We start from the raw sequence: 12183 nt of genomic DNA on the forward strand, positions 1-12183 counted from the left end.
ACGCCAAACATATCGTTTGACATTGTTGCCAAAAAGTTCGATTTTGGTTTCATCTGACCAGAGCACCTTCTTCCACATCTTTGGTGTGTCTCCCAGGTGGCTTGTTGCAAACTTTAAATGACAATTTTTATGGATATCTTTGAGAAATAGCTTTCTTCTTGCCACTCTTCCATTAGGTCAGATTAGTGCAGTGTACGACTGATTGTTGTCCTATGGACATACTGTCCCACCTCAGCTGTAGATCTCTGCAGTTCATTCAGAGTGATCATGGGGCTTTTGACTGCATCTCTGATCAGTCTTCTCATTGTTTGAAATGAAGGTTTAGAGGGACGGCCGGGCCTTGGTAGATTTGCATTGGTATGATACTCCTTCCATTTCATTATGATCACTTGCACAGTGCTCCTTGGGATGTTTCCGTCTTTAAACTTCTCCACAACAGTATCATTGACCTGCCTGTTGTGTTCCTTGGTCTTCATGATGGTCTCTGTGCTTCAAACAGAACCGTGAGACTATCACAGAGCAGGTGCATTTATACAGGGACTTGATAGCACACAGGTGGATTATATTTATCATCATTAGTCATTTAGGACAACATTGGATCATTCAGAGATCCACAATGAACTTCTGAAGTTAGTTTGCTGCACTGAAAGTAAAGGGGCCAAATAATATTGCACGCCCCTCTTTTCAGTTTTTGAATTTCCACAAAAATTTAAAATAACCAATAAATTTCGTTCAACTTCACACTTGTTGATTCTTCACCAAAAATTTACATTTGGTATCTTTATGTTTGAAGCAGCATGATATGTGGGAAAAGGATGAAAAGTTTCAGGGGGCTGAATACTTCTGCAAGGCACTGTAGCTTCCCAGGGGCTTTATCTATATTGAGGTCGGCTCACAATAGGTGCGGTTTTAGTACTAGGGACAGGATAGGATCGTCCCGATGGGGACACCTTGTCGCGGTGGGATGGCTTTTACGTTTTTTTTTATCAAAATAGTGTTAAGTACCCTGTTATTTACATGTACTGTTACTATTTCCTACTACAGGGTGCATGTGCTGTGTTCCCCTGGGTTTGGTCTGTTACAGTGAATGTAGCGACCCATAAACTTCCCACTGAGCCCGGACATCGCTAACGTGAGAGCAGAGCACTTCAGAGCAGTGTTTTGGCCTATCGGCGGGGGTCTCAGGATCCGGATCCCCACCCATCAGCAACACTATGCAGAGCCTAGAATTCTAAAAAATGTTTCCAAAAAATAGTCACACTTTTTTTTTTTAATGAAAAAATAATTTCCAGTTATCAAAAACATACCTAAACCCCAACTCACCCACAACCCTTTAAAACAGGAGAATATCCCACCCATACATCCAAAAGCACACTACTTAGGTGAAAATAAAACCTTGGTTTTTTTCCATTTTTTCTGTTTGTCCGTGCTACATAGTTAGCAGGCCTCATTTCCTTACTAAACAGAAGTTCCCTCTCACAATCCTCACTGTTTACCACATATTTATGTCATTTCTGTTGTGCGTTCCCGGCCACAAAAATGTATATTTCCCCATATATCGTTTGATTATGAGAAACCCCACCTAACCTTCTGCTCGCTGGCAGCCGCAGACCCTCGGGGGTTAAATTCCTGGTACATACGTCTCCCTCGCCGCTGACCATATTTCTTCCGTTAATGTAAATATTTGCGTTTCTCAGCTAGAGACTTGATTTTTTTTTCCGCTCTGGAGGCGAGGTGACCAGCGCGCGATATTCTGTACACATAGATGTATACATGGACGTGTAAACACGCAGTCCTCATTTGCCTCCGAACGGGAAAAACAGTCTCCATCCTGCAGCTCCGGCTCTGTGACATATATCCTCGCTGCGGCCGCTCATTTCATCTTCAATATGTCTGTGCTACTTGAGATGGAAAAATAAAGACCCCAAACAGAAACCAGCAATGGTATTTATCCAAGTACAGCCGCTCGCGGACTATTTATAGTCAGCACTCCAAACATTGGGCTGTTGGGAAACGGTCCGAGTCCTCGGGATAAAAAAAGTTATATATACGAGTACATATATTCTGTATAATATAAGGAGATATAGAAAAAAGAAGAAGAAAGAAAAGGTCACCGAGAATAAAAGTCATAAATACCTTCACTTAGCAAAATACAATCATTTTGTATAGGGAGCAAATCCTTAGAGAACAAAAATGGTAGCCGTCTGGTTACACTAACAGAAGTTTGTGAGCATGTTCAGTAGGAAATCCCCCCCCTCATTTCACATGTATGGAAATGTGCTTTTATTGCAAATCCTGATCGAATACTGGAGATACCAGAGGTGCTGAGGTAAGAAGAGGCTGCTCACACTGCAGTCCACCATGTCTATCTGATCAAATACTGGAGATACCAGAGGTGCTGAGGTAAGAAGAGGTTGCTCACACTGCTGTTCACCCTGTCTGCCTGATCTAATACTGGAGAAACTAGGGGTGCTGGTGTAAGAAGAGGCTGCTCACCACCATGTCTATCAGATCAAATACTGGAGACACCAGGGGTGCTAAGGTAAGAGGAGGCTGCTCACACTGCTGTTCACCCTATCTGCTCTAATACTGGAGAAACCAGGGATGCTAAGGTAAGAAGAGGCTGCTCACACTGCTGTCCACCATGTCTATCTGATCTAATACTGGAGACATCAGTGGTGCTGAGGTAAGAAGATGCTCACAATGATATCCACCATCTATCATCTCTAATACTGGAGATAGCAGGGATGCCAAGATAAGAAGACGCAGCTCACACTGCTGTCCACCCTGTCTGTCTGATCTAACACTGGAAATGCCAAGAGTGCTGAGGTAAGAAAACACTGCTCACACTGCTTTCCATCCAGTCTATCTGATCTAATACTAGAGATACCAGGAGTGGTGGTGTAAGAAGGAGGCTGCTCACATTGGTGTCCACCCTGTCTATCGTATCTTATACTGGATATACTAGGGGTGCTGAGGTAAGAAGAAGCTGCTCACACTGCTGTCCACCATCTGTTGTATCCAATACTGTAGATAACAGGGGTCATGAGGTGAAAAGATGCGGCTCACACTGCTGTCCACCCTATCTGATCCAATAATGGAGATACCAAGATACCAAGAATGCTGAGGTAAGAAGAGGCCGCTCACACTGCTATCCATCGTCTATCAGATCTAATACTGGAGATAGCAGGAGGGCAGAGATAAGAAGAGGCTGCACGCATTGCCGTCCGCCACGTCAGTCTGAATTCTGAGCATATGCTGTGACATGTCAGTGTAACAAGACAGCAGCAATTTTAGTGATCACTTCTCCAAACAAAACAAATGTGATTGCCTAATTAAAGGCATTTAGTACTTTATTGGCAATGACATTTCCTTTTGTCCCTTGTTTCCCTTTTCTTCTCTACACAGGTATGTCAAATCCAGCCCCTCGCCATGCCGTCAGCCTTTACTAACAATAGGGAAATAATGTCTCCTTCCAAAGAGCTCACCGATTCCAGCAAGGTCCTGTAATAGGATGCCACAAGTGTAAAAAAAGACAAAAAAAAAATTCTCTCTTCCTAAATATTCCACTATTGATTGTAAGTGGTATTACTGAAAAGTGGAAGGAACCTTAAAGAGAACCTGTCAACTCATTTTTCGCATATAGGCTGCAGCCACCACCATTAGGGGCTTCTCTACAGCATTCTGTAATGCTGTAGATAAGCAACCCCCCCCCCCCCCCCGATGTAACCTGAAAGATAAGAAAAACAAGTTAGATTATACTCACCTGGGGGGGCGGTCTGGCCCCCCAGGTGAGTATAATCTAACTTGTTTTTCTTATCTTTCAGGTTACTTCGGGGGGGGGGGGGTGCTTATCTACAGCATTACAGAATGCTGTAGAGAAGCCCCTAATGGTGGTGGCTGCAGCCTATATGCGAGAAATGAGGTGACAGGTTCCCTTTAACAACTAATCCAGGAAATGAAGACAATATGAAGTATCAGAGCGTGTTCAACGATTTCCGAGGCATAGTGTAAAAAAGTTGCCAACACTCTGCTAGCTCAATAAATGGAGAAACTGAACGTTTCCACTGGCATTAACACAAGCACTAAAGCAGTGCACCAACAGCTTCTGTCATTGTGTTTTTTTTTTAAGGCTGAACAGCTGCATGCCAGTCTTACATCACCAAGCACAATGTCAAGCGTCAGATGCAGTGGTGAAAAGCCAGCACTAGACTCTGAAGCTGTTGAAATGTGTTCTGTGGAGTTAATAATCACTTCTCTATCTGCAAGGCTGATGGAGAAGTATGGGTTTGGTGAACTCCAGGAGAACGTTACCCGACCAACTACATTGTGCCAACTGTCAAGTTTGGTGGAAGAGGGATAATACTATGGGGATTTCAGGGGTCGGCCTAGGTCCCATGAAGAGAAATCTTAATGCTTCAGAATACAAGACAATTTGGACAATTGTAGCTTCCAACTTTGCGGGAACAGTTTGGGGAAGGCTCTTTTCTGTTCCAGCATGACTGTTCTCCATTGCACAAAGCAAGGTCCTTAACCCCTTCACCCCCAAGGGTGGTTTGCACGTTCATGACCGGGCCAATTTTTACAATTCTGACCACTGTACCTTTATGAGGTCATAACTCTCGAACGCTTCCATGGATCCCGGTGATTCTGACATTGTTTTCTCGTGACATATTGTACTTCATGATAGTGGTAAAATTTCATTCAAATAACTTGCGTTTATTTGTGAGAAAAACGGAAATTTGGCGAAAATTTTGAAAATTTCGCAATTTTCCAACTTTGAATTTTTATGCCCTTAAATCACAGAGATACGGCACACAAAAAACTTGATAACTAACATTTCCCACATGTTTACTTTACATCAGCACAATTTTGGAACCAAAATTTTTTTTTGTTAGGAAGTTATAAGGGTTAAAAGTTGACCAGCGATTTCTCATTTTTACAACACCATTTTATTTTTAGGACCACATCACATTTGAAGCCACTTTGAGGGGTCTATATGATAGAAAATACCCAAAAGTGACACCATTCTAAAAACTGCACCCCTTAAGGTGCTCAAAACCACATTCAAGAAGTTTATTAACCCTTTAGGTGCGTCAGGAATTTTTTTGAATATTTAAAAAAAAATGAACATCTAACTTTTTTTCATAAAAAAATACTTCAGGTTCAATTTTTTTTATTTTACCAAGGGTAACAGGAGAAATTGAACTGCAAAAGTTATTGTGCAATTTGTCCTGAGTACGCAGATACCTGATATGTGGGGGGGAACGACTGTTTCGGCGCATGGCAGAGCTCAGAATGGAAGGAGCGCCGTTTGACTTTTTCAATGCAAAATTGGCTGGAATTCAGATTGGACGCCATGTCACGTTTGGAGAGTCCCTGATGTACCTAAACAGTGGAAACCCCCTACAAGTGACCCTATTTTGGAAACTAGACCCCCCAAGGAACTTATCTAGATATGTGGTGAGAACTTTGAACCCACAAGGGCTTTACAGAAGTTTATAACGTACAGCGGTACAATTAAAAAATCATATTTTTTCCACAAAAATGATCTTTTCACCCCAATTTTTATTTTCCCAAGGGTAGCAGGACCCTAAAAGTTATTGTGCAATTTGTCCTGAGTACGCTGATACCCCACATGTGGGGGTAAACCACTATTTGGGCGCATGGCAGAGCTCGGAAGGGAAGCAGCGCCATTTGACGTTTTTGGCTGGAATTGAGATCCGACACCATGTCGCGTTTGGAAAACCCCTGATGTACCAAAACAGTGGAAACCCCCCACAAATGACACCATTTTGGAAAATAGACCCCCTAAGGAACTTATCTAGATGTGTGGTGAGAACTTTGAACCCCCATGGGCTTCACAGAAGTTTATAACATAAAGCCATACAATTAAAAAATCATATTTTTTCCACAAAAATGATCTTTTCACCCTCAATTCTTATTTTTCCAAGGGTAACAGGACCCTAAAAGTTATTGTGCAATTTGTCCTGAGTACGCTGATACCCCACATGTGGGGGTAAACCACTATTTGGGCGCATGGCAGAGCTCGGAAGGGAAGCAGCGCCATTTGACGTTTTTGGCTGGAATTGAGAACGGACACCATGTCGCGTTTGGAAAACTCCTGATGTACCAAAACAGTCGGAACCCCCCCACAAATGACACCATTTTGGAAACTAGACCCCCTAAGGAACTTATCTAGATGTGTGGTGAGCACTTTGACCCCCCCAGTGCTTCACAGAAGTTTACAACGCCCGGGCGTGAAAATAAAAAATTCGTATTTTTTCCACAAACATGATCTTTTAGTCACCATTTTTTTATTTTCCCAAGGGTACCAGGAGAAATTGGACCACAAAAGTTGTTGTCCAATTTGTCCTGAGTATGCTGATACCCCATATGTGGGAGAAAACTACTGTATGGGCACACGTCGGGGCTCGGAAGGGAAGTAGTGACGTTTTGGAATGCAGACTTTGATGGAATGGTCTGCGGGTGTCATGTTGCCTTTGGAGAGCCCCTTATGTACCTAAACAGTGGAAACCCCCCACAAATGACACCATTTTGTAAACTAGACCCCCCAAGGAACTTATCTAGATGTGTGGTGAGCACTTTGACCCCCCCAGTGCTTCACAGAAGTTTACAACGCCCGGGCGTGAAAATAAAAAATTCGTATTTTTTCCACAAACATGATCTTTTAGTCACCATTTTTTTATTTTCCCAAGGGTACCAGGAGAAATTGGACCCCAAAAGTTGTTGTCCAATTTGTCCTGAGTACGCTGCTACCCCATATGTGGGAGAAAACTACTGTATGGGCACACGTCGGGGCTCGGAAGGGAAGTAGTGACGTTTTGGAATGCAGACTTTGATGGAATGGTCTGCGGGTGTCATGTTGCCTTTGGAGAGCCCCTAATGTACCTAAACAGTGGAAACCCCCCAAAAATGACACCATTTTGTAAACTAGACCCCCCAAGGAACTTATCTAGATGTGTGGTGAGCACTTTGACCCCCCAGTGCTTCACAGAAGTTTACAACGCCCGGGCGTGAAAATAAAAAATTCGTATTTTTTCCACAAACATGATCTTTTAGTCACCATTTTTTTATTTTCCCAAGGGTACCAGGAGAAATTGGACCCCAAAAGTTGTTGTCCAATTTGTCCTGAGTACGCTGCTACCCCATATGTGGGAGAAAACTACTGTATGGGCACACGTCGGGGCTCGGAAGGGAAGTAGTGACGTTTTGGAATGCAGACTTTGATGGAATGGTCTGCGGGTGTCATGTTGCCTTTGGAGAGCCCCTAATGTACCTAAACAGTGGAAACCCCCCACAAATGACACCATTTTGTAAACTAGACCCCCCAAGGAACTTATCTAGATGTGTGGTGAGCACTTTGACCCCCCCAGTGCTTCACAGAAGTTTACAACGCCCGGGCGTGAAAATAAAAAATTCGTATTTTTTCCACAAACATGATCTTTTAGTCACCATTTTTTTATTTTCCCAAGGGTACCAGGAGAAATTGGACCACAAAAGTTGTTGTCCAATTTGTCCTGAGTACGCTGACACCCCATATGTGGGAGAAAACTACTGTATGGACACACGTCGGGGCTCGGAAGGGAAGCAGTGACGTTTTGGAATGCAGACTTTGATGGAATGGTCTGCGGGTGTCATGTGCGTTTGGAGAGCCCCTGATGTAACTAAACTATTGAAACTCCCCACAAGTGACCCCATTTTGGACACTAGACCCCCACGGAACTTATCTAGATGTGTGGTGAGCACTTTGAACTCCCAAGTGCTTCACAGAAGTTTATAACACTCGGATGTGAAAATAAAAAAATCATTTTTTTCCACAAAAATGATATTTTTGCCCCCAATTTTTTATTTTCCTAAGGGTAACAGGAGAAATTGGACCCCAAAAATTGTTTTGCAATTTGTCCTGAGTAGGCTGCTACCCTACATGTGGGGGTAAAACACTGTTTGGGCGCATAGCAGAGCTTGGAAGGGAAGGAGCACCATTTGACTTTTTCAACTCAGAATTGGCTGGAATTGAGATCAGACGCCATGTTGCATTTGGAGAGCCCCTGATGTGCCCAAACAGTGGAAACCCCCAATTCTAACTCCAACCCGAACCCCAACACGCCCCTAACCCTAGCCCTAACCCTAACCCTAGCCCTAACCCTAGCCCTAGCCCTAACCCTACCCCAACACACCCCTAGCCCTAACCCTAATGGAAAAATGGAAATAAATACATTTTTTTTATTTTATTATTTTTCCCTAACTAAGGGGGTGATAATGGGGGGGTTTGATTTACTATTTATGGCGGTTTTTATGTTTGGCGGCTGTCGCACGCTAAAAGACGCTTTTTATTGTAAAAATAGTTTTTGCATCACCACATATTGAGAGCTATAATTTTTCCTTATTTTGACCCACCGAGTCATGTGAGGTCTTATTTTTTGCGGGACGAGTTGACGTTTTTATTGGTACCATTTTCGGGCACGTGAAATTTTTTGATCGCTTTTTATTCCGATTTTTGGGACGCAGAATGAACAAAAACCAGCGTTTCATGAATTTCTTTTGGGGGGGGGGGGTGCGTTTACACCGTTCCGCGTGCGGTAAAATTGATAAAGCGGTTTTATTCTTCGGGTCAGTACGGTTACAGCGATACCTCATTTAGGTCGTTTTTTTATGTTTTTGTCGGTTTTATGCAATGAAAACTATTTTATATAAAAAATAATTATTTTTGCATCGCTTTATTCTGCGAGTTATAACTTTTTTATTTTTTCGCTGATGATGCTGTGTGGCGGCTTGTTTTTTGCGGGACAAGATGACGTTTTCAGCGGTACCATGGATATTTATATGCGTCTTTTTGATCGCGCGTTATTGCACTTTTTGTTTGGCGGTATGATAATAAATCATTATTTTTTGCTTCGTTTTTTATTTTTTAAGGGGTTCGCTAAAGGGGTTAACTAATGGGACAGTTTTATAGGGCAGGTCGTTACGGACGCGGCGATACCTAATATGTGTACTTTTATTGTTTTTTTTTTATTATTTTCAAAAAATGAATTTATTGGGGAATATTTTTTTTTTTTTTTACTAATTTATTTGGCGATTTTTTTAAATTTATTTTTACACTTTTTTTTAATTTTTTTTTTACTTTATTACATAGTCCCAGGTGGGACATCACTGTCCTGTGACAGATCGCTGATCTGTCACATCACAGATCACTGTGACAGATCAGCAATCTGTCACAGGCAGTGCACAAGGCTTCCTCATGCCTGCGCTTTGCAGGCACTGAGGAAGCCAGCTTCCCCAGGCCCCCGAAGGCCCCCGTCGCCATCTTGGATTCGGGGGCCTGGAGGAAAGGAGCCCCCCGCAGCAGCGCTGCACATTGTGCTGCCGTGGGGGGCTCAGGGAAGCACGGAGGGAGCCCCCTCCCTGCCGATGCTTCCCTTTAACTCCCGGTACACCGCGATCGCGTTTGATCGCGGTGTGCAAGGGGTTAACGTGTCGGGGGCGGTCCGTGACCGCCCCTGACACATTGTGCCGGGTGTCAGCTGTGATAATCAGCTGACACCCGGCCGCGATCAGCGGCGCTCACCACGTGGGCGCCGCTGATCGCGGTAGACGTACTATCCCGTCCCCGGTCATACGGGCCCGGGTACCGTGGACGGGATAGTACGTCTCATGTCAGGAAGGGGTTAAAGGCATGATTGGGTGAGATAGGGATGAATGAAAGAACTTTCCTGGCGCACAGAGCCTTGACCTCAACCCCAATGAACACCTGTGGGAAAGGAAATTTAGACCCAGACCCTCTCCTCCAACGTCAGTGTCTGACCTCAAAAATATTTTTCTGGATGAATGGGTAAAAACTCCCACAGACCCCTCCAAAATCTTGTAGAAACCCATCCAAGAATGGATGTTGTTATAGCTGCCACGGGGGAACCAACTCTATATGAATCTATCAATACCCATGGATTTAGAATGGGATGCCATAAAAGCTCCTGTAGGTGTAATGTGTAGGTGTTCCAATACCTTTGTCCACATATCTAATATATAAAGCTCAAGTGTGTGTATGTATGTATGTATGTATGTATGTATGTATGGCCAGGATTGGCATCCGCACCGTCACAGCTGCAGCCACAAAATTTGGCACAGTCACACGTCTGGACCCCGAGAGTGCCTTAGGCTATGTTGTGAGGCGAAATTTTAACCCCGCGCGTTCCATTCACCAAACAATTTTGCCCCTATCTACAAAATGGGGAAACAGTGTGTGCGTATCAAGCCCCGCTCCTCATTATGATGTCATAATGGTTGCCATGGCGACGGTGATGTCGTCATAGGTTGCAAGCCCCGCCGCTCATTATGATGTCATAATGGTTGACTATGGGATGGAGGATGTGTGATGGGTATATGGGCATGGGACTATGGGATGGAGGATGTGTGATGGGTATATGGGCACTCGACTATGGGATGGAGGATATGTATGATGGGTATAAGGGCATGGGACTATCGGATGGAGAATATGTGTGATGGGTATATGGGCATGGGACTATGGGATGGAGGATGTGTGATGGGTATATGGGCACTCGACTATGGGATGGAGGATATGTATGATGGGTATATGGGCACAGGCCTATGGGATCGTGGATATGTATGATGGGTATATGGGCACTGCACTATGGGATGGAGGATAATTATAATTTGCTATAACTAACCACAGTTACATAATGGGGAAAAAGTGTGTATCAAGCCCTGCCCCTCATTATGTCATAATGGTTGCCATGGCGACGCTGATGTCATCATAGGTTGCAAGCCCGCCGCTCATTATGATGTCATAATGGTTGACTATGGGATGGAAGATGTGTGATGGGTATATGGGCACGGGACTATGGGATGGAGGATATGTATGATGGGTATATGGGCATGGGACTATGAGATGAAGGATGTGTGATGGGTATATGGGCACTCGACTATGGGATGGCGAATATGTATGATGGGTATATGGGCATGGGACTATGGGATGGAGGATGTGTGATGGGTATACGGGCATGGGACTATGGGATGGAGGATGTGTGATGGGTATATGGGCACGGGACTATGGGATGGAGGATGTGTATGATGGGTATATGGACACGGGACTATGGGATGGAGGATGTGTGATAGGTATATGGGCACTCGACTATGGGATGGAGGATATGTATGATGGGTATATGGGCACGGGCCTATGGGATGGAGGATATGCATGATGGGTATATGGGCACGGGACTATGGGATGGAGGATAATTATAATTTGCTATAACTAACCACAGTTAGTTACTATGCCCGGGCAGCGCCGGGCTTTTCAGCTACTGTTTATATATCCAACCTGTAATACATACCTTACTGATGGCTGTCAGGACTGTAGAGTACGACACCATCTAAAGAAAAGAGTCAAATATGTTTATGTCCTTCTACAATTCTCTAAAAGAGACAAGTCCAGCTTTCATAGAATAAATGCCATTCAACCATAACATTAAAACCATAAACAGCTTGACTGACTAAGGCCTGTTTTACACATCATTTTTTGTGTGTCAGATAAAATCCGCCAAAATGGCGGAAAGCGGATCTGTTGTTAACTGATGTGAACGGATGCCACTGGACCGGTTTTTTTTGACGGATCCGCGGAATGAAGAATTTTAAAGGAACCGCTGCCCGGGAAGGAGAGAAGGAGAGAGAGAGAGAGAGAGAGAGAAGGAGAGAGAGAGAGAGAGAAGGAGAGAGAGAGAGAGAGAGAGAGAGAGAAAGAGAGAGAGAGAAGGAGAGAGAGAGAGAGAAGGAGAGAGAGAGAGAGAAGGAGAGAGAGAGAGAAGGGGAGAGAGAGAGAAGGGGAGAGAGAGAGAAGGGGAGAGAGAGAGAGAGAGAGAGAGAGAGAGAAGGAGAGAGAGAGAAGGAGAGAGAGAAGGAGAGAGAGAGAGAAGGAGAGAGAGAGAAGGAGAGAGAGAGAGAGAAGGAGAGAGAGAGAGAAGGAGAGAGAGAGAGAGAGGAGAGAGAGAGAGAGAGAGAGAGAGAGAAGGAGAGAGAGAGAGAGAAGGAGAGAGAGAGAGAAGGAGAGAGAGAGAGAAGGAGAGAGAGAGAAGGAGAGAGAGAGAGAAGGAGAGAGAGAGAGAAGGAGAGAGAGAGAGAAGGAGAGAGAGAGAGAAGGAGAGAGAGAGA

At 44.1% G+C, this 12183-nt stretch overlaps 1 protein-coding gene across 4 annotated transcripts in view; it reads right to left on the reverse strand.

Annotated features, from left to right (window-relative positions):
* Positions 1-12183, reverse strand: part of MED24 (mediator complex subunit 24) — a 127469-nt gene that overhangs the window by 89976 nt on the left and 25310 nt on the right. For all 4 annotated transcript variants that reach the window (XR_012231600.1, XM_073572600.1, XM_073572598.1 and 1 more), the window contains exon 4: positions 11370-11408. Coding sequence is in view for 3 of the 4 variants with exons in the window: in XM_073572600.1 (XP_073428701.1) it covers positions 11370-11408 (39 nt within the window). In the remaining variant the exon portion in view is untranslated. The remainder of the gene's footprint in view (positions 1-11369; positions 11409-12183) is intronic.

The sequence above is a fragment of the Dendrobates tinctorius genome, unplaced genomic scaffold (genome assembly GCF_039654945.1).
Source record: "Dendrobates tinctorius isolate UK_male_01 unplaced genomic scaffold, ASM3965494v1 ptg000032l, whole genome shotgun sequence".
Lineage (NCBI taxonomy): Eukaryota > Metazoa > Chordata > Amphibia > Anura > Dendrobatidae > Dendrobates > Dendrobates tinctorius.